This window comes from Pan paniscus, chromosome 12, assembly GCF_029289425.2.
Source record: "Pan paniscus chromosome 12, NHGRI_mPanPan1-v2.0_pri, whole genome shotgun sequence".
NCBI classification, from domain to species: Eukaryota; Metazoa; Chordata; class Mammalia; order Primates; family Hominidae; genus Pan; species Pan paniscus.
Window position 1 is genome coordinate 67,218,455 of NC_073261.2, and position 24,063 is coordinate 67,242,517.

The 24,063-nt window shown below is 37.5% G+C and overlaps 1 protein-coding gene across 3 annotated transcripts in view; it reads right to left on the minus strand.

Moving 5' to 3' along the window:
- LOC117979156 (uncharacterized) overlaps positions 1-24,063 on the minus strand; it is an 830,677-nt gene that overhangs the window by 115,739 nt on the left and 690,875 nt on the right. For all 3 annotated transcript variants that reach the window (XM_055107910.2, XM_055107911.2, XM_055107909.2), the window contains one exon: positions 4,844-4,951. In XM_055107910.2, the coding sequence (XP_054963885.1) occupies positions 4,844-4,951 (108 nt within the window). The remainder of the gene's footprint in view (positions 1-4,843; positions 4,952-24,063) is intronic.

Consider the following 24,063-nt stretch of genomic DNA (forward strand, 5'->3'; position numbering starts at 1 on the left):
GCGTCTGTAACCCCAGCTACTCAGGAGGCTGAGGCAGGAGAATAGCTTGAACCCAGGAGGTGGAGTCTGCAGTGAGCTGAGATCATGCCATTGCACTCCAGCCTGGGCAACAAGAGGGAAACTCCATCTCAAACAAACAAACAAACAAACACAGAGTGTTCATTTTCTGTGGAAATGTCTACGGATGTTTTCAGATTTTAAAGGGCTCTGTGACTTTTAAAAAGTGTAAACACTACTACATACCTATTACAATGGTCAAAGTTCAGAACACTGACAACATCAAATACTGGGAAGGATGTGGAACAACAGGATCACTTATTCACCACTGGTGGGAATGTAAAATGGCACAACCACTTTGGAAGACAGTTCGGTTTCCATACTCCTTCATATTTAGCCAAAGGAGTTGCAAACTTATGTCCACATGGAAATCTGCACATGGAGATTTGTAGCAGCTTTATTCCTAACTGCTAAAACTTAGAAGCAACAAAGACATCCTTCCATAGGTGAATAAACTGTAGTATATTCAGAGAATGAAATATTTTTAGCACTAAAAAGAAACAGACTCTCAAACCATGAAAAGACATGGAGGAAACTTAAACACATATTACCAAATGAGAGCCAATCCAAAAAGCCTATGAACTGTATAATTTCAACTATCTGGCATTCTGAAAAAGGGGAAATTATGGAGAAAGTAATTTTCCAGGGATGCCAGGAGTTAGAGGGCAGAGACAGGGATGAACAGGTGGAGCACAAAAGATTCTTACATCACTACACTGTATACTATAATTACAGACATATGTTTTTCTAACTACAACAACAAGAGTGAACCCTAATATAAACTATGGACTCTGGGTGCTAATGATGTGCCAACATAGGCTTATCAATTGCAACAACTATACCACTCTAGCAGGAGTTATTGATAAGGGGGGATGCCATGCATCTGTGGACAGGGCATATATGGGAACTGTCAGTACCTTCTGCTCAATTTTTCTGTGAACCTAAAACTGTTGTAAAAAAAAAAAAAAAAAGTAAAGTCTACTTAAAAAAAAATGGTTAGGCACCAGTGCTAAGAAGTATGTTCCCTTTCTAAGTGTTGCTTTATGAAGATCTTAACTATTTACCCAGTCTTCCTCAGCAATCTCATTTTCTAAACTCTCACAGCTCCCTCCAATCAGCTACTATATGCTTCTGAAACTCTGAAACCCTGAATCCTTGCCCTGACTCCTGGCCCATTTCTGTATTTCCCATCTCTTTGTGCCTCTACATATACTGTTCTCATTTATTGGGTATATTTCTCCCTCTTCCCTTCCCAAATATCTTCTCTTCTATAAATAGTCCCTGGTTTTTCCTGACAGAATTCGTTGTACAGTCCATATATATATATATATATATATATATATATATATATACACACACACACACATATATATACACACATATATATGCTAATATATAAAATACAAATTTATTATATAAGTATAAATATATATTTATATTATTAATTATATATTATAAATGTATAAGTATAAAGATATATGTAAGTGCCAGCCTATATTTAAGTGCTATTTTCTAGGCACTGTGCAAGGCACTGATCCCAGACTCAAGGATTAACGCAGGGAAGGAGATATGTAAACAAATCACTATAATTTAACGTGATAATACAGATCATGTAGAGAACACACAGAAAGATGAGTGTTCATACAAAAGAGGAAGTACTTCTTTCTGCAAAGGTGGAGCATGAATAAAGATATTCCAATACAAGATGTAACACAGGATTTGAGTAGTGCTTTAGAAAAGTGAGGTGGAATGTCATTTGGGGCAGAGGGAACAACAGGGGCAAGCAGGGAGATGTGAAATAGTATCGTGTCCTGGTGGAGTGTTTTGCACCTGCTCTCCTAGCCTTTACCACACTGCTTTTATCGTTGTAATGTGACTGCCTCTACCCACTTGACTGTGAACTTTATGAAATCATATCCTAGTTCTTATTATCTTGTCACCTCCACTGAGCTGGTACTCAGCATAGCCTTTTGAATGAATGATTTCATAAAATTATCTTTGCTTTCACAATACATAATTTAAAAGATAAATAAGAACTTTTACATTTTTATGCTCCTCAGTATCAATCAGGTCTGCAGCATAAGAAGACACACCTAAAGTGAGATTCAAAGAGGCCAGATACTTTTCCGTTAGCAGGTGTATCATATGCGATAATGGTCTGTATTTGGGCATATATATAGCAATAGCAATGGTGGTGATGGGATGGGTGGGTTTGGGGTGGTTGGTGGTATGTTTCAATTGGAAATTAGCCTTCAGCTTTTAAAATTTGAAATCTACACTCTGTCCCTGAAATTCAGCACTCAGGAACTGGGTAGAGTGGGTGGATATAATAAGTGAATGCCTTTTGAGAGACTCAGTAGGCTTGGTGAAGGAACTGAGAGATGGTTATAGTGGGAAAGAGGGTGGGCAGTGTTCTATGTTAACAATCTCATTTAAATGGCTAGAATTTTGTGGCAGTGAGACTCAGGATATGCTTATGCTAGAATACGGATGATGGGGTGGATGATGGGGCATATGGGGAAAGGAAAGTTAGGGTGTTACGCAGTTACAAGGTCAAAGAACGTCGCCTTTTAAAATACAGAACAGCTTTAAAGAATTAAACTAAAAACAGACAATGTGAGAGGAACAAGTTTTTGCATGGCATTCCCAAGAAGAAATAATACACTACACTTGTTATGCATTACAGTCTGTGCTCAAAATGCTATTTCAGCATTCTAGGTATTAAAAAAAGAACCTTATGTGGTCTTGTGGTGAACGACTGTGAAGGATTATTTAAAGTAAACTGTAGGGAAATATAAAACAAACCCAGCTAATTTATCACAACAGTGAAGATGCATAAATAAGATGTTTATGAATAACAAGGACAGCTTACCTATTATTTCAAAAAAAATTCATTTTTTGTAGAAAATGTGCCACATTTTATTTAAAGGAGAATGACCCCTATTTTTTCCCCACAGCTTTATAGCCTTTGGTACAGCTTTACTTATTACTATGAATATAACATGATGACTATTTTGGAAGTGTTTTAATTATATGATGACCCTCTGGGAATTTTGGCTTGAGGGATAGATAATTGTCACACTTAAGACTAATATTGGCTTAATCCTGGGAGCTCAAGAACTCGGCAAATGTGATTGCCAATCAATTGCCAATCAAAGAAGAAATACAGAGCAAGAAAGAAGTTATGCCCATGTACCCTGTGAGTCTTTTATTAACAACATCCAGAATTTTATGGAAGAAAAATCTCTGTATCTCTCTGGCCAAGTGTTTCAGCAAGTAAACATCCTACACAGTTTTTCACAGGAGGCTACAGTGATAGGCTTGAATTATTATCTGTGCTTTGCTTTGTAGTACTGAAATTGGCATGTCAATTAATGCAGCACTGACTGTCAGTTGTCTACCCAATGGTTCCCCTTTTCTTCTGTTCACACAATTACTATATATACACACATACACACACACATATATATCCTATGTATATATATATATATAGATACATATATTTTTTTGAGACAGTCTCGCTCAGTCGCCCAGGCTGGAGTGCAGTGGCACAGCCTCGGCTCACTGCAGCCTCTGCCTCCCAGGTTCAAGCGATTCTCTGGCCTCAGCCTCCCAAGTAGCTGAGACTACAGGCACACATCACCATACCCAGCTAATTTTTGTATTTTTAGTAGAGACAGGGTTTTGCCATGTTGGCCAGGCTGGTCTTGAACTCCTGGACTCAAGTGATCCCCCCATCTTGGCCTCCCAAAGTGCCAGGATTACAGGTGTGAGCCACCGCGCCCAGCCAGTTACTGTATTTCTTAGTCTCCCTTGCAGTAAAGTTGTGGGCATCATCACAGATTGATTTCTGGCCAGTGTCTTGGTGCATTAAAACTCTCCAAGTGATCCTTATCCTGTCTCTTTCTGATGTAGAGGGTGATTGGAGAGGTCTCCAAGAACCTAGAGAGTGATGGAGCCACCATGTGGAGGGAACTTGGTTCCTAAATGACTATAAAGGACTTCTTTTCATTCTAACATGAGCAAGAAGCCATCTTTACTGTGTAAAGTCACTCTCATACCAATTTGTTTGTTAATGCTTAGCACACTCTCTCTAATTGTTCGCAATGCAAACTGCTTTCTATACCTTTTATAGATATTTGTGTTTCTTAACCAAAGTTTTAGCTGTCCCATATTTCTGCACCTAATCAACAAGAGAAAATAATGTTTATATTATTGAGAAGTGTAAGACAGGATAGGTAGCCAAATCATATGAATACCCCTTTGAAAGACTCTATTAAATATAATCAAATCATAGATTCCATCACCACATTTGGAAAGGGATAGTTGAAGAAAACAACATATAAGTACTTCATATTGATTACAATAAAAAATAAAAAATAAAAAATATTCTTGTTTCATCAAACATAGTTGGATCAAACATGAAAATATGCCATGAATGGTCTATGTCAGTGATCACTGATTTATTTCTCATTGTCAAGTGAGATAACCAACACTTAAAAAAAAAATGCCTGGTGTTAATTATTTGTTTCACTATAGTAACCATTTCTCTATCTTTCTCTCTCTCTCTCTCCCCTCTTTCTCTCTCACTCCATATATATGTGTGTGTGTGTATAATAGATATGCATACATATTTACATATTTATATATGTAAATAATAACATGTTATATGCCTTAAATATACACATTACAACTTATTTAAAATAAAATAAAATAAAATAAAATTACCTGGAAACTCTTGTCATCATAAAAACAACTTAATGCTGTTGGAAGCAGGTTAACTTACCCTAGCTGCATAATCTTGAAAACCCCAGGTAAGTTTTGGGTACTTGGAGACATTGATCTTTTGCAAATTTGAGAAGCCAGCACAGCCCGTGTCTCCTTTAAGTGAATCCTACGATGATACAAAATAAGATGTGGCAGTCAAAAAGATGTTTGTTGAATACTCTCATTATTCACCTTCCACTAGAAAGGTCACATAAATGAAAGCTCTATACCTTTTTCCCCAACACATCTATTACAAACTCATCAGGTTAGGAGAGGGAGCCTTCACCAGTTAAAGAGGCTGCACACAAAAATTCATAAGAAGGACAGATTTCAATACATCATCTTCAAGAAGTGATACTCTCGGAGATTTGCACCACTGCTCTTTTACAAAATCTTTGATTTGCTTTTGATATGCATTTTCACCCTTTCAAACACAACCAGATCTCAGTACATATCACATTTTTAATGAGAAGAAACAAGCAGGTGTTGATGTGTTATATATAACTGCAACAATTCCAACTACATTTGTCTAATGGGTATGAATATCACTTTTCAACAATACACTAAAGAAAATGAAAAATGGAATAGAAAACCATCCCTGTATCTGGCAACTAGAAAAGACATATTTAAGTGGCAGCTTTCATTTATTTTGGAAGACTGCTGGAAATTAGCAACATTTAGAGATTACTGAGAAGACACTAGTGTGAATCAAGCTTACATTATTAAAAATTTGCATATTATTTAATAACCCATGTTTACCTTCTTGAAAGCATTCATGAGTATGAAATATGTATTCCTTGCTATATATCACTGATGGGCATTTATGTTCCTGAAGTCCACGCACATCAAAGTGATGAGTCTTTTTTTTTTCCTTTTCTTTTCTTTGGTCGGGGGTACAGAGTTTCGCTCCTGTTGCCCAGGCTGGAGCACAACGGCGTGATCTTGGCTCACTGCAACCTCTGCCTCCCGGGTTCAAGTGATTCTCCCACCTCAGCCTCCCGAGTAGCTGGGATTACAGGCACGTACCACCACACCCGGCTAATTTTTTATTTTTAGTAGAGATGGGGTTTCTCCATGTTGGTCAGGCTGGTCTCAAACTCCCCACCTCAGGTGATCCACCTGCCTTGGCCTCCCAAAGTGCTGGGATTACAGGTGTAAGCCACCGTGCCTAGCCTTCTGTTTTTTTGTTTGTTTTGTTTTTTGTTTTTTTTTTTAGATGGAGTCTCACTCTGTCACCCAGGCTGGAGTACAGTGGCATGATCTTGGCTCACTGCAGCCTCTGCCTCCAGGGTTCCAGTGATTCTCCTGCCTCAGCCTCCTGAGTAGCTAGAATTACAGGCGTCCACTCCCGGCTAATTTTTGTATATTTAGTAGAGAAGGAGTTTTACCATGCTGTCCAGGCTGGTCTCTAATTCCTGACCACAAGTGATCCACCCGCCTCGGCCTCCCAAAGTGCTAGGATTATAGGCATGAGCCACCGCACCTGGCTGATGAGTCTTTATTATAAATGCTTCAACTGCTATTCTTACCGAAACATCTATAATCAGACTATATGCACTTTTCCATGCAGAAAGGTTGACATAGCTATATGATTGTAATCTTTGCTCACCATTATGCAAAACTCCAACTTGTACCAAGCCAATGGCTACAACAAATAAAATCACCACTATCATAATAAACAACAAACCACTTATTAAGTTTGTATTCTCCATAAATAAAATATTTAGGAGTAGAGGTAGAAGAGTTGTTCAATGTGATCCATGCATTCAAGGAAATTACAGATTACTGAAAAAGAAAAATTTGCATGAGAATAATAATTAGCAAGATAAGTAACCTTTGCAATTTCATCAGTGTCATCGGTTTCCTAACCAAGGGTTATTGACAGCAAGTCTGGACAGATCAGGAAAAGTCAGACCTCACATAAAGATGGGGCACACACTAGGGCAAGTGCACATATCAGAGAGTGACAGAGGAAGGTAAGCCACTGGCTTCATGGAAGCCTAAGTGCTTGGAAATGGAGTCTCACCATGAAGAATACCATTGTGGGTGGGACTCTTCTTCCTATAAGATCTTTGGGAACCAGTGGGATTAAGTCACATAATGAATGGTCAACAAGGCAAGGACTTAGTTTCTTTATTTTAAAAACAAGATCAAAGTGAGACCAACAGCATGGACACTGATCTAAAATAAGGGACAAGTGTCCCTGAGTGCAAAGAATGGAGGGATGCAAGGATCAAAAGCCAGGCATATTTTTACATCAATAAATCATTAGTGAGAAACAGTATTTTAAATCAAAGATTTTGCCTTCAGTGAAAAGACAGAATTTGAGTAGGACTTTGATAGAAGGACAAAACTTAGTTAAGTACAGTATAGAAATCTGAGAACTGCATAAGCAAGGGTTAGAAGGCAGCACTTTATATGGTATATCTATGAAGTGTTAACAAAAATAAAATGAAGTAAGTTGCTTGCAAAGTCTGTAGTAAGAAAGTTGAGAGGCTGGTACTGTGGAGAGTTTTGATGTTAGAATAAGGTGTGTAACTTAATCAGGTAACGGAAAACCATTAAAATTTTGTGAGCAATATGCAGACGCAGGTAAAAAGTCTAGAGAATGGAAAATACAGTTGGTCTACAATAGATTAATACGGGGGTAGACTCGGTGATATCAAATAAAATAGAAGTTAATGGGCTGATATGAGAAAGTCTTAAAGGATTTAGCAAAGCACATGCTATGTCCTATGCCAGGACACTGCATGTCCTGGCATGTTTTCTGCCATGCAGAGGACATGCAGAGTCCTGGCAGGAAAGAGATAATTTAAAGGTATCCCCAAGGATTTGATTCTAGGAAATTGGGAGACTGAAGCAATGACTGAAGTGACAAGGGAACAGAAGGGAGCAGAAGATGGGACAGGGTACAGGTGGTAAGATTAGTGTTAGGGATGTGGTATTTTATACAATAGTCTACTTGTCATGAGGCTGCATATTTCCCCTCTGTCTTCAATGGCTAAAGGGGGGCATTTCTTTCATTCCCTGAACTCAAAAAGAGGAATCAGCATTAATAAAGTTTTTAAATAATGAGGAAGAGAAAGCAGCAAATTAGTTATTCCCTGATATATGGAATAAATAGCTAGACTTTTAATACTTTTAATACCAAAATGAACTGCCTATAAAGAGAATAAAATATGATTTTTCCCTGAGGTCTCATATGTATACATATATTTCCAGTAGCATAAAATTTCTCCATTTTTTTCAAAGTCCAGACTCATAAAACATTTAGGTAAGGACCAGTAATCTAATTACCATTTAACCCAAAGAAGTAATCTTATCACTTTTCAATCCAGTGCTCTTCACTGCCTTCTACCCCCACTTCAACCCCACCTCAATTCTTTATCTTCAAATTGGTTAACTCTGATGCAATAGTTGACTTGTATCACCAGTCTTATTTCAATTAGTTCTCATAAGAATGTAAATAAAATAAAACTATCTTACAAATGGTTACCAAAATGTATCAAAGTTCTAAAAATATTGTTACCCAAGAATACCCAACAATTAAAGTTCATTGGGTCTAAAACAATCACTATTATACATGTATAGAAATTTGAAACATATTAATATTTTCCAGAGTGGGTAGAAAGTTTTGAATTTGCTCCAAGGGAAGACGAAGAAATAGGAGAGAGAGCCACCTTTTGTGAAACTTACTAACTACCAAGCACAGTACTGGCAGCTACACATCTTATATCATTTAATCCTGTACCATTTTCTTTCAGTTACGTATTGGTAAGAACACGATGAACTATCTTTATTAAATTATCCACTCCATACAACATAACATACCCATTTTAAATGTATAGTTTGATGGGATTTAATAAATTTACATATCCATGTGAACAAAACTATAATCAAAGTTCTAAGTTCCCCCAAATTTCCAGAAACAACTGTGCTCATCTTCAATTTTCCCGCAACCCTGGCCCTAGGCAAACACAGATTTGCTTTCTCACAGTATATACTAGTTTTGCCTGGGCTAGAATTTCTTATAAAAGAAACATACAATGTGTGTACTCTTTGGTGTCAGATTATTTTACTCATCATCATGTTTTCTGAGATTCATTCATGTTACTACATAGTTCAGGTTGCATATTTCATTCTTTGTTATTACCAAGTAGTATTCCATCGTATGAATATACAACAATTTGGTTATCACTTGCCAGGTTTTTGACATTTGACTTGGTTCCAGTTTTCAACTGTGATGAATAAAGCTGCAGTGAACATTTATGTACAAATCCTTGTGTGGATACATTTTCTCTTGGGTAAACACTGAAGTGTGGAATTGCTGGGTCATATGGTAAATGTATATTTCACTTTCTAAGGAACTGCCAAACTGTTTCCCAAAGTGATGATAAAATTTTACACTCCCATCAGATGTTCAAGAATTCCAGTTGCTCCACATCGCTGACAACATTTGGTCTTGTCAGTTTTTTTATTTTTATTTTTAGCTTTTGTAGTGGACATGTAATGTTGCCTCATTGTGGTTTTAATTGCATTTCTCTTATGATTATGATTATGAAGATTATGACGAGCATCTTTTCATGTATTTATTGGCCATTCAAATATCTTCTTTCATGACGTTTCTGGTCAAGTCTTTTGAAAGTTTTTGACTGTCTAAAAAAATTAATTGGATAGTTAGTATTCTTACAGTAGATTTATAATAGTTTTTATACATTCTGAATAAAAACGTTTGCAAGGACCAGGCGCCGTGGCTCACGTCTGTAATCCTAGCACTTTGGGAAGCCAAGGTGGGCAGATCACCTGAGGTCAGAAGTTCGAGACCAGCCTGGCCAACATTGTGAAAACCCGTCTCTACTAAAAATACAAAAATTAGCCAGGTGTGGTGGCACACGCTTGTAATCCCAGCTACTCGGGAGGCTGAGGCAGGATAATCACCTGAAATCAGGAGGCAGAGGTTGCAGTGAGCCGAGATAGTACCAACTGCACTCCATATCCAGCCTGGACGACAGAGTGAGACTACATTTCAAAAAAAAAAAAAAAAAAAAAAGTTCACAAATGTTTTCTCTCACTTTGTGATTTACCACTTCATTTTCTTAAGAGATCTTCCAAAGAACAGAAGTTAGAAGTTAGTTTTTATTTTGATAAAATCTAATATTTTTAATGAATAAGTGTGCCCTGTCTAAGAAGACTTTGCTTAACCCAAGATCATAAAGATATTATCCCGTGGTTCTTTCTAGAAATTTTATAGTTGTAGCTTTAGGTTGAGGACTATAAGCTATTTTGAATTAAATTTTGTAGATGATGTAAAGCAAAGCTAATGCTTCATACAGTTTTACATTTGGATGTCCAGTTGTTTCAGCACAATTTGTTGAAAAGATCATCCTTCCCCATTGAATTAATTTGGCAACTTTGTAAAAAATCAATTGACCACAAATGTGTGATTTATTTATAGACTGTTCTGTTTATCTGATCTACATTTCTTTCTTTTTTTTTTCTTAATTTTTTATTATACTTTAAGTTTTAGGGTACATGTGCACATTGTGCAGGTTAGTTACATATGTATACATGTGCCATGCTGGTGCGCTGCACCCACTAACTCGTCATCTAGCATTAGGTATATCTCCCAATGCTATCCCTCCCCCCTGATCTACATTTCTATCTTTAGGCCAGTACCTACTTCCTTAATTACTATGACTTTATAGTAAGCATTACGTTGTGAAATAAGATACTCTAAATGCTGTGGACTGAACTGTGTCCTTCCAAAATTTATATGTTGAAGCTCTAACCCTCAATGTGAGTATATCCGGAGTAAGGAAGTAACTAAGGTTAAGTGATCATAAGGGCAGTACCCTGATTCACTAGGATTAGTGTCCTTGTAAGAGGAGACACCGCAGAGCTTGCTCTCTCTCTCTCTGTCTGTCTCTATCTCTCCCCCTATGTAAGGACCCAGTGGAAAGGCAGCTCTCTACAAGCCAGAAAGAGGGCGCTCCCCAGGAACTAAATCAGCTGGCAACTTGATCATGTACTTCCCAGTCTTCAGAACTGTGAGAAATAGATTCCTGTTTTTTAAGCCTCACTGTTTGTGGTATTTTGTTTTGGTAGCTTAAGCTAAGATAGTAAATTCTGCAATATTATGCTTCTAGTTTATAATCACTTTGATTACCCTATGTCATTTGCATTACTGGGTAAATTTTATTAAAAAGTTACCAATTACTACCAAAAGGAAAGGTGGCATTATTTTGATTATGACTATGTTAAATCTATAAATCAGTTCAAGGATATTTGACATATAATTTCTATTGGCCATTCTGATGCATGAACATGATATACCTCTCTCCATTTCTTTAGGTTTCCTTTCATTTGTATCTGCAGTGGTTTGTAGTTTTCGGAATATAAATCTTACATATATAAAAATTTATCCTTAATTATTTCATGTTTTTGTCATTGTACTTTGCTTATATACAGAAATACAATAAATTTTGTATATTACTTTGTATTCTTAACTGTGTTAAATTCACTTCAAGTAGTTTTTGGTAAATCTCTTAGAATTTTCTAGGTACACAATCAAGTATTCTGTGAATAAAGACCATTCTCCCTATTCCTTTCAAATTGTATGTCTTTTGTGCTTTCTTGTGTGTGTATGTGTGTCTGTGTGTGCGTTTTGCTTTGTTTTGTCTTGCACTGATTAAGATTCTCAATGTAATGTTGAGTATAAGTGATGAGAAAGGAAATTCTTGCTTAGTCTCGATCTCAAGGACATAGTTTTTTCACCATTAAATAAAATGTTATCTTTAGATTTCCTCATAAATGCTTTTTATCAGCTTGAAGAAATCCCTTCTATTCCCAGTCTGATGACTGTATCATGAGTGGATATTGAATTTTGCTAATGATTTTGCAACTATTATGATTAACACACACACACACGATTTACCTCATTTATTGTGGTAATATGGTGATTTTGTATTGACTGGTGAATATTCAACTAACCTTGCACTTTTGGGATAAAGTTCACTTGGTCATCTTGTATCATACAGTTCATATAATTGCTGAATTTGATTTGATAGCATTTTATTTAGGAGTTTTTAATCTATATTCTTGAGGAATAGTGATCTATAGTTTGTTTTGGGTTTGTTTGTTTGTTTGATAACATCTTTGTCTTGGGAGTCATGATAATGATGGTTTCAGAGATGTGTTAGAATATGCCCTGTCCTCTAATATTTGAAAGGTTTCATATAAAATTGGTGTGATTTTTCTTAAATGATTGACAGAATTCACCAGTGAAGCTATCTGGCTCTGGAATTCTTATTTTAGAAACATTTTTTAAATTACCAATTGCATTTTTTAAACACATATATTGCTATTTATATTTTCTATTTATTCTAGTGTCAGTTTTTGGTAATTTCTGTCTTTCAAGCAACTTCTCTATTTCATCTAAGTTGTCAAATTTACTGACTTAACGTTTCTTATAATGTTGTCTTTATATGCATTTATGAATTTAAGCTCTATGGTGACATCACTTTTCTTTTGTGATGTTGAAATTTTTCCCTTCCATCTGGCTGGTGCAAATATGAATGTCTTCCAGCCCTGTGTGGATTCTAGGAATTGCTCAGCTTGCTGTGATCCAGTGTTTTTTCTTTGCCGAGGCTTTTATAGCTTCCCTCTTTGCAATATCCAATCAGAAACTCATGAAGAACCCTAATAGATTTCTAGAGCTCTTTCTCTGTGTTTCTGCCCCCTCTGCACTGCTCTGCATCACAAGTTCTAGCCACCTCATCCTCTTACATTCCAAAATCTGTCTTCTCATCTCAGTGATAAGATTCTTCTCTGTGATTTCTCCTCCCTTTCTCATGGTTTGTTACATGCTTCCTGGCAGAAAGCCATGTGAGTTCAGGTCTTACCTCACTTACTTCCTTTTCGTCAGGGATCTCAGTTGTGTGTTATCCGTTGTCCAACATATAAGAACAATTATTTCATATAGTTTGTCCAGTTTACCAGTTGTTTGTGTGAAGTAAGGGTACGTCTAGCACCAATTAATATGCAATGGCCAGAAAAAAATAGTGAGATATTACAGATGAAGGGAACTGAGACAGAGATTTAATTTTTGCACTGTACATAGCTAATAGGTATGACTAAACCTCCAGCTAGGCTTTTTCTGCTTTACCATGCTGCCTTTCAACTTATTAAACAGATATTTATTCGACACCTAGATAGCATTTTGCTAGACTTGAGAGAAATGTGTTTTATAATCCATTCCCTCAAGCTTACTATCTAATTGGAGTAAAAAGATATTCACATGAAACCAGATAAGGCAGTGAATTATATAATCTGTGCTAGCAAAGTTTAGGGAGGATGGGAGACAATACGTTTTGCATAGTTGTTTTAACAGAGGAAAATGATGGCATGTAATTGAAGTATAAATAAAACACAGACAGAAAATATAAGAACACCTAGAAAATATAATCCAATTCAACGGCTGACATTCTTGAGAACTTTCGGATTCTAATATATCTTGATAGCAACCATAGTGGTTTCATTGGAGCCCTGCAAAGCCAGGGTTTTTTATCTTCTCTGTGACCCCCTAAAGAAGTCTGTTAAGAATTATTTAATAACTCCACCACAAAACAGAGATCCTGAAAGGTCATTTATTTTCATCAGATTAAAGAAATTAGTAGTAAAAAACTAAGCAAATATTAGCTTCAGTGAAAAACTTGAAATGTTTTAAATCAACAGACCCCACAGAAAACAACTAAGGGCTCCTAAAAATGTCAATGTAATTCAATCAATTATATAAGATTTGGTTTACTTAAAGATGCATTTCATAATTTGAGATAGTGGTATATGAAGAACCCAGTCCTGTAAAAATAGCCACTTTGGGAGGCTGAGGTGGGCAGATCACGAGGTCAGGAGATCAAGACCACCCTGGCCAACATGGTGAAACCCCATCTCTACTAAAAATACAAAAAAGTTAGCTAGGTGTGGTGGTGGGCGCCTGTAGTCCCAGCTACTCGGGAGCCTGAGGCACGACAATAGCATGAACCCGGGAGGCGGAGCTTGCAGCGAGCCGAGATTGAGCCACTGTACTCCAGCCTGGGCAACAGGGCAAGACTCTCTCAAAACAAACAAACAAACAAAAGCCATGTCCCAAAACAGAGCAAAATATAAAAGTGGGGAGAGAAGAGTTGCCCTCTAAAATTCATTACTATTAAATGTCAAGATGTGTACCTCATTGCCAGAAACAAGTGATATGCCCAATACATAACACAATGCCATGAGTATGGGATTCTTAAATAAATATTAGCATCCCATATATTGGTAGTTGCTGTGAAACACACAGAAAGAGACTTTCAGGCTATTTTCCAGGTCTGTTCTGTGTTTCCTGACTTTGTAGCTTTTCTAGGTGTTACATTTAGACTGTCTTTCTTTTCTTTTCCAGCTCTCTATTTGTTTCTAGGTGTTGGTAGTTATTTTATTCTAACTAAAAATGAAAGTGGTTTGTTGACCTTCAGGCACACAGACACAAAGAATTGTTATTTGTTCTTGGAACATATCAGTCTATTATTATTTATATAAGACAAGAAAGAATTCCAAAATGGATGCAAAGAGAGGAAAAGTAAAACGTACATGAAAATGGCTCCTGGAAGACCCATCTCACATGCAGAGACACACATAGGCTCAAAATAAAGGGATGGAGGAAGATCTACCAAGCAAATGGAAAACAAAAAAAAAGCAGGGGTTGCAATCCTAGTCTCTCATAAAACAGACTTCAAACCAACAAAGATCAAAAGAGACAAAGACATAATGGTAAAGGGATCAATTCAACAAGAGGAGCTAACTGTCCTAAATATATATGCACTCAATACAGGAGCACCCAGATTCATAAAGCAAGTCCTTAGAGACCTTCAAAGAGACTAAGACTCACACACAATAATAATGGGAGAGTTTAACACCCCACTGTCAACATAAGACAGATCAACGAGACAGAAAGTTAACAAGGATATCCAGGAATTGAACTCAGCTCTGCACCAAGTGGACCTAATAGACATCTACAGAACTCTCCACCCCAAATCAACAGAATATACATTCTTTTCAGCACCGCATAGCACTTATTCCAAAATTGACCACATAGTTGGAAGTAAAGCACTCCTCAGCAAATGTAAAAGAACAGAAATTATTACAAACTGTCTCTTAGACAACAGTGCAATCAAACTAGAACTCAGGATTAAGGAACTCAGGATTAAGAAACTCACTCAAAACCATTCAACTACATGGAAACTGAACAACCTGCTCCTGAATGACTACTGGGTACATAACAAAATGAAGGTGGAAATAAAGACATTCTTTGAAACCAATGAGAACAAAGACACAACATACCAGAATCTCTGGGACACATTCAAAGCAGTGTGTAGAGGGAAATTTATAGCCCTAAATGCCCACAAGAGAAAGCAGGAAAGATCTAAAATTGACACCCTAACATCACAATTAAAAGAACTAGAAAAGCAAGAGCAAACACATTCAAAAGCTAGCAGAAGGCAAGAAATAACTAAGATCAGAGCAGAACTGAAGGAGACAGAGACACAAAAAAATCCTTCAAAAAATCAATGAATCCAGGAGCTGGTTTTTTGAAAAGATCAACAAAACTGATAGACTGCTAGCAAGACTAATAAAGAAGAAAAGAGAGAAGAATCAAATAGATGCAATAAAAAATGATAAAGGGGATATCACCACCAATCCTGCAGAAATACAAACTACCATCGGAGAATACTATAAACACCTCTACACAAATAAACTAGAAAATCTAGAAGAAATGGATAAATTCCTGGACACATACACCCTTCCAAGACTAAACCAGGAAGAAGGTGAATCCCAGAAGAGACCAATGGCAGGTTCTGAAATTGAGGCAATAATTAATAGCCTACCAACCAAAAACAGTCCAGGACCAGACAGATTCACAGCTGAATTCTACCAGAGGTACAAAGAGGAGCTGGTACCATTCCTTCTGAAACTATTCCAATCAATAGAAAAAGAGGGAATCCTCCCTAATTCGTTTTATGAGGCCAACATCATCCTGATACCAAAGCCTGGCAGAGACACACACACAAAAGAGAATTTTAGACCAATATCGCTGATGAACATCGATGCAAAAATCCTCAATAAAATACTGGCAAACTGAATCCAGCAGCACATCAAAAAGCTTATCCACCAAGATCAAGTTGGCTTCAACCCTGGGATGCAAGGCTGGTTCAACATATGCAAACCAACAAACTTAATCCATCATATAAACAGAAGCAATGACAAAAACCACATGGTTATCTCAATAGATGCAGAAAAGGCCTTTGACAAAATTCAACAGGCTTCATGCTAAAAACTCTCAAGAAATTAGGTATTGATGGGAAGTATCTCAAAATAATAAGAGCCATTTATGGCAAACCCCAGCCAACACTATACTGAATGGGCAAAAACTGGAAGCACTCCCTTTGAAAACTGGCACAAGACAGGGATGCCCTCTCTCACCACTCCTATTCAATATAGTGTTGGAAGTTCTGGCCAGGGCAATTAGGCAGGTGAAAAAAATAAAGGGTATTCAATTAGGAAAAGAGGAAGTCAAATTGTCCCTGTTTGGAGATGACATGATTCTATATTTAGAAAACCCCATTGTCTCAGCCCAAAATCTCCTTAAGCTGATAAGCAACTTCAGCAAAGTCTCAGGATACAAAATCAATGGGCAAAAATCACAAGCATTCCTATACATCAATAACAGACAAACAGAGAGCCAAATCATGAGTGAACTCCCATTCACAATTGCTTCAAAGAGAATAAAATACCTAGGAATCCAACTTACAAGGGATGTGAAGGACCTCTTCAAGGAGAACTACAAACCACTGCTCAGTGAAATAAAAGAGGACACAAACAGATGGAAAAACATTCCATGCTCATGGATAGGAAGAATCAATATTGTGAAAATGGCCATACTGCCCAAGGTAATTTATAGATTCAGTGCCATCCCCATCAAGCTACCAATTTAAAGTTCATATGGAACCAAAAAGATCCCGCATTTCCAAGACAATCCTAAGCAAAAAGAACAAAGCTGGCGGCATCATGCTACCTGACTTCAAACTATATTACAAGGCTACAGTAACCAAAACAGCATGGTACTGGTACCAAAACAGAGATATAGACCAATGGAACAGAATAGAGACCTCAGAAATAATAACACACATCTACAACCATCTGATCTTCGACAAACCTGACAAAAACAAGAAATGGGGAAACGATTCCCTATTTAATAAATAGTACTGGGAAAACTGGCTAGCCACACATAGAAAGCTGAAACTGGATCCCTCCCTTACACCTTATACAAAAATTAATTCAAGATGGATTAAAGACTTAAATTTTAGACCAGAACCATAAAAACCCTAGAAGAAAACCTAGGCAATACCATTCAGGACATAGGCATGGGTAAGGACTTCATGACTGAAACACCAAAAGCAATGGCAACAAAAGCCAAAATTGACAAATGGGATCTAATTAAACTAAAGAGCTTCTGCACAGCAAAAGAAACTACTATCAAAGTGAACAGGCAACCTACAGAATGGGAGAAAATTTTTACAATCTACCCATCTGACAAAGGACTAATATCCAGAATCTACAAAGAACTTAAACAAATTTACAAGAAAAAATCAAACAACCCCATCAAAAAGTGAGCAAAGGATATGAACAGACACTTCTCAAAAGAAGACATTTATGCAGCCAACAGACACATGAGAAAATGCTCATCATCACTGGCCATCAGAGAAATGCAAATCAAAACCACAATGAGATACCATCTCACACCAGTTAGAATGGCGATCATTAAAAAGTCAGGAAACAACAGGTGCTGGAGAGGATGTGGAGAAATAGGAACACTTTTACACTGTTGGTGGGACTGTAAACTAGTTCGACCATTGTGGAAGACAGTGTGGTGATTCCTCAAGGATCTACAACTAGAAATACCATTTGACCCAGCCATCCCATTACTAGGCATATACCCAAAGGATTATAAATCATGCTACTATAAAGACACATGCACACGTATGTTTATTGTGGCACTATTCACTATAGCAAAGACTTGGAACCAACCCAAATGTCCATCAGTGATAGACTGGATTAAGAAAATGTGGCACATATACACCATGGAATACTATGCAGCCATAAAAAATGATGAGTTCATGTCCTTTGTAGGGACATGGATGAAGCTGGAAGCCATCATTCTCAGCAAACTATTGCAAGGACAGAAAATCAAACACCGCATGTTCTCACTCATAGGTGGGAATTGAACAATGAGAACACTTGGACACAGGGTGCAGAACATTACACACCAGGGCCTTTTTTGGGGTTGGGGGAGGGGGGAAGGATAGCATTAGGAGATATACCTAATGTAAAAGATGAATTAACGGGTGCAGCACACCAACATGGCACATGTATGCATATGTAACAAACCTGCACGATGTGCACATGTACCCTAGAACTTAAAGTATAACAAAAAATAAATAAATAAATAAATATAAAAATAAATGGCTCCTGGAGCAGAAGTGATGAGCATGCATTTGCCTCTAAACCTAAATGTTTGATAAATTATCTCACTGAATTTTAATTTCTAAATTAAAGGTAAAGAAAAATATTGTTGAGGATCATTTCCATACTGACCTGTGTGATACATGTGATTTATAGCTCATCACTATCACTTTTTCCTGAAAGTGCCAATTAAGCATCTTCATAGGTAGAGAAAAAAAAAATCACTATAGTCCTTGTAGTCTAAAGTGGACAAGCGACATACACAGAAATCATACACGTCTTTTCCAATGGTGGTGACTAGAGTAGACTGAAAATGGGCTTTGGATATGTATTGGTCAAGATTCTCCTGCTTGCAACCTTTGTATATGTATTGGTCACGATGCTCTTGCTTGCAACCATAAGGATGCCCTTCATGTTGAGTAAAGTTTGACTGAGGTATTTCCTTTTGGCTTAAGTAGCTGGGAATGTTTTGAGGCCAGCACACGGTATTGGGAGCTCAAGGACCAGTGCTACCATTGGTCCACACTTCCACTCTTCTCTCATTTCTGTTTGTCAGCACTAGGAAACTTGAACAGCCTAAAGTAGGGTTTCTCAAATCAGTACTATTGAAATGTGAGGCTAGGTAATTATTTGTTGTAGGGTAACTGTCCTGTGCACTTTAGGATGCTTAGCATCTTCCCTGGCCTCTATCCCCTAGATAACAGTAGCATCTTGCTCTCAAGTTGTGAAAAACACAGGTGTCTCCAGAGGTTGCTATATGTCCCCTCAGGGAAAATGTTGCCCCCAGTTGAGAACCACTGGCCTAGAGAATAGTAATACAGCTTGCATAAATTCAAATCCTATCACTTTCTGTCAATGTAACATTGAGCAAGTTACCTTACCTCTTTGTGCCTGAATTTCCTCATCTCTCTAATAATAACATTATATACAAGATAAGGGTATTGTGAGATTTAAGTGAGAAAATGCAAACAAAACTCTTAGAATAGTAATTGCACACAGTTAGCATTCAATTAATGTTAGCTCTTAAAACAAAAGAAAGATTCTCTTCAGATGGTAACGAAATAGCTTCTGGTAGAACCAGATTCAACAGAAGTAGCTTAATAACTCTTGAGGAATCAACAGCTTTTTTTTCTCCCAGTGTATCAGCTAGTCCAGCTTGAGTCATATGACTCTGTCTTGAACAAAACACAGTGGCCTGTACTGTACACAGTGGTGTACTGTAAATGGCTAGGCTTGGGTCATACTCCAATCCTATGGCTAAATGGAGGAGACTTTACTCAAAGAGAGTTGGAGAAGTATGATGGCAAACAAAATACATAGTCACCATGGTTCACTGCAGGGTATAAAATATTGTGCAAGTAGATTCCCTACTGTGTTAGTCCATTTTGCATTGACTAGGTAAGAAATGGGCATAATATGTGTCTATATCTATATTTTATATATATGTATAATATATATAAATAATACATATATACATATTATATATAATACGTATATTATATATTATATATAACGTATATTATATATGTATTATATATTATACATATGTATAATAATGTGTATTATACACATATATATGTATATAATATTATATATAATATGTATATACATAAGACTAGGTAATTTATACAGAGACTAGGCAATTTATAGAGAAAATGAATGCTAACTGTGTGCAACTACTGTTCTAAGAGTTTTGTTTGTATTTTCTGCATATATATATTTTCTGTAAATATAATTTATACAGAAAAGAGGTTTCTTTTGGCTCATGTTTCTGCAGGCTGTATATAAAAAGCATGGTACCAACCTCTGCTTCTGGAGAGGCCTCAGGAAGCTTACAATCAGAGCAGAAGGCAAAGGGGGAGTCGGCATATCACATGGAAAGAGAGGGAGCAAGAGAGAGAAGTGGGAGATCCCCAACTCTATTTAACAGTGAAATCTCTTCTGAACTCATTACAACAGAAAGAGCACCCAGCCATTCATAAGGGATTCACCCCCATGACCCAAACACCTCCCACTAGGCTCTACCTTCAACAATGGGGATCACATTTCAACATGAGATCTGGAGGAGACAAATATCCAAACCATGTCACTTACCATGGCAATTGACTCACGGGTCATGGAAACCCAACCCCGTTCAGGTTTGGGTGAATCTTCTATGGCAAAGAGATCGGCAAATTATCAAACCAGACAATGTCAAGGTATGGCAGGAAAGTGTCCATTTGAATATGTGTCAGGTGCGGACTTGCTATCCCAAAACCACAGGCAGTGCAGACTGGTTGGAGCAGAAGGAAGGACATGGTGCTTCTTTGCCAGTTTTGCAATGGGAAAGACAAAGCTTCAAACTAATGATCAAAACTTCTTTTCATTGAGTTATTCCCAGGTGATAGATGCTTTACATGTGTTATCTCAAATAATACAACATCTCTACATGATAATTGATATTGTTCCCATTTTTAAAATGAAGAGACTAAATCCTCTCTAGTAAGGGTAAGTAAATTCAGAGAAGGTTCACAGTCAGTACAAGATGGAGCCAGAATTCAAACCCAAGCCTGCCTGATTCCACAGCCCATACTCTTCATCCACACCATGCTACCCTAGAATCTGGCTGAGATTTCAGGAAAGCCAAGTTGCCATACATCTTTTAGGGTACATACTAAAGAAAATGGGACATTAATTAGGTCTTTTCTGTTTGACAAATGAGCCCAACAAGTACTGCTATGTGAACTCCCCAAATTTTACATATTAGAGTGGAGGACCAGGTAGAGAAGAGACCTCCCTGCCAGAAGTTTACTTCTCCTGCCTTATAGATGTCTTTACTATTTGCATGTTCAAATCCTGCCCACTGTTTAACACCTAGCTCAAATGGTGCCTCTATTCAGGGGTAGACTGAGAAAAATGGACGCCATAACCAGCTAATAATTTGGTGCAAATACCAAATTTTAAATAATGAAATTTGTTTGCCTTTTTCTGCACATTCATAAGATGGATTGAATGTGACACAACATTTCAACTTCTTTGGAATTGCGTCTTACGTTGCAGCACCTTTCCTCTGCTATTTGTATTAATAAACAGCTAGCACTGGCTACTCATACTGGTAAAGTGTTTGTCCAGGTAAATTGTATAACCACCTATTGTTCTATTATATAATTTCAGCTTCCAATGACTATGATGTCCAAAAGCTGCTCTTGGAATTGGAGGCAAACCTGGGTTATACCTCCCAATTTGCAAAAATCTTCTAGTGAGGTTGCAATACCAATGACATGGGTTTGTTACTTTCCATACCATAGTGATGCTTTACTTTGTAGTAGGTGGGCCAATTTACAGTGTGAAAGTCTGCAAGGAGTTTCCTGCTGTGCTAACTGGTACTATCTTTCTGATTTAGAGCACGTTTTGTAGATTGGTCTGCCCATGACTACCCATTCCCACCCTTTATCTAGTTCTGCCTCATCCCACCAATCACCAAAGGCTGAGATGATCTCTTCTTTCTCTGTTTCTTGGTTACCCAGTATGCTGTGCCTCAGTTTATCTTTTCCTGTTATCAGCAGCCACTAGCTCCTCACACTTTAGCATCTGTCACTGTAACTTGATTGCCAGCCTCATACCTTGGCCTTTTATTTCTGTTTCTCATGGTGCATAGCTAACTGTGAATATTTGTCAGTTTCATTTTTAACATAATTAATTTGGACATTTTATGTATAAAAATCAGAATTTAAGTTTATGCCTGTTAAGTATTTTGCAATATGCATTTTTTTTTTTTTTTAGCAAACAACTAAAAAGAAACTGAGAATGCCCATTTCAGCACAAAGCTGAAGTTTAGCCACAAGGCATTAATTGGTATGAGGGTATATTTGCATTGGTTCTTTTTTTTGTTAATGTTATTTTTTTGAGAAAATAAAATCCCCATATTTATTAAAATCAGATTAAGTTACTTCAACTGCTCATGTCCCCTGACCAATTTGCCAGGGCCTACTTTACTGTTGGCTGTGTGCAAATCCAGGCTATGGGCTTGGTCACTGTACTGTCCTTCTCCTCTTTGGCCTGCTCTTCCCACTGGCATGCAATGGGAATCTAGCTCAAATTCCCAAAGTCTAGCCAAGAGTGGAGTGGTGGTGGCCATCATAAATTGGATGACAGAACTAATTCTCTGCACCATTCCATCTTCATTATGCAAAGAGTTACAATCTTAGCTGCAGGCCTCTAGCCCACTCTGAATGTAGGTCACCCATGTCATATGATTTTCCTAAAAAGAGAAATTACACAGAGATGGAAGGTGAGGATATACAGAAATACCTCTTGCCCTTGGTGGGCATTGAGTGATGTCTGTTACTTATGTAACTCGTGACATCTCTTGGCTTTATAGGGACTGTGTAACTCCCCATGGAAACCTACCTTTACCTTAAATCTGATTCTCCTTCCATCCCCCATAGATAGGTGACCCATCTCCAGGCTCTGCTGAAGGCTACCTGTCTATTGGCACAGGCAGTGTTATCACAATCCAACTGGATCTCAACTCAACTGCCTTTGAAATCTCTTCCAAAGAAGATACGGGAACTTGTGGGTCTCTGCCATGACATGCAGGATATAACAGTGAGTGCAGTGGGTAGATGCCTTTCAATAAGTATCAGTGAAGGAGCTTTCCTTGCAATGAACATTCACTTCCATTTGTGAAAGATGAGTTGAAGGACTTCTCTCTGGCTAACCAGGCTGGGCAACCAAATTTACTTTCATAAGGTTGCAATAAAGGTTGGTAAGGTAGGGTTAGGAAAGAAGGATGTAGGTGGAAAAGAAAAGCAGCCAAGAGGCAGTCTATTCTAGAGTCCCAATTGGGAATCTGGGCAATATTTCCTCTTACTTAACAATAATTCCTATACCACTCTAGCACATCTGCCTTCTCCAAACTGCAGTCCAAAGAAGAGCCATCTTGACCCTTTACATCTAATAGCTTTCTTTTCCCCCACATTTCAATCTCCTTCTTTCCACCATTATCCAGAGGTAGAAAGATTTGGCTCCCTGACCCCAGCCACAATCCTTCCTCTTCTGTCTGCATTCCCTTAGCTTAAACTACTGTAGTAGAATCTTCTTAATCTGGCTTCAATCTCATATCTTGCTAAAAAGTCAAGAAATCCCTACTTCCCGCCTTGGGGCACTACACCACAGGGCACAGTCTGAGAGGGAAAAAAAAAGGCTGTAAGGGCAAAACATTTTCAAGGTGGAAATTAAAATACATGAGGATATCTGTAAAAATATTTCCTGTATTACAGACTAATTTCAGATCACTTAGCTGGTGGCATGCTTTGGTCCAGACTGGCTCAGGAACTGGTTACAATGGAGCCTCTCCATAGAATGCATCAGTGCTCTGCTAGGATAGGGCTAGAGAAGGCCCTAAGTAGCCAAGGCACAGTATGATAAAAAAAAAAAAAAAAAAAAAAAAAAAAAAAAAAAAAACAGTATTTCCAGACATTATTTGGAAGAGGCTCAGGATTAATCATTTCATATAATTATTTCTTTTCATTCATATTATAACCCTGTGAAATGAGTTCAATTGTTAATTCCAATTGTAAAGATAGGTTAAGAAACTTGCTCAGGGTTCCAGGGCAGTAAAATGAGAGAGCATAATTCTAATACCCATTCCCTCAACCACTCTATTTCACTTCCTCTCAGGAATGCAGGAAGACCTCATGGTAA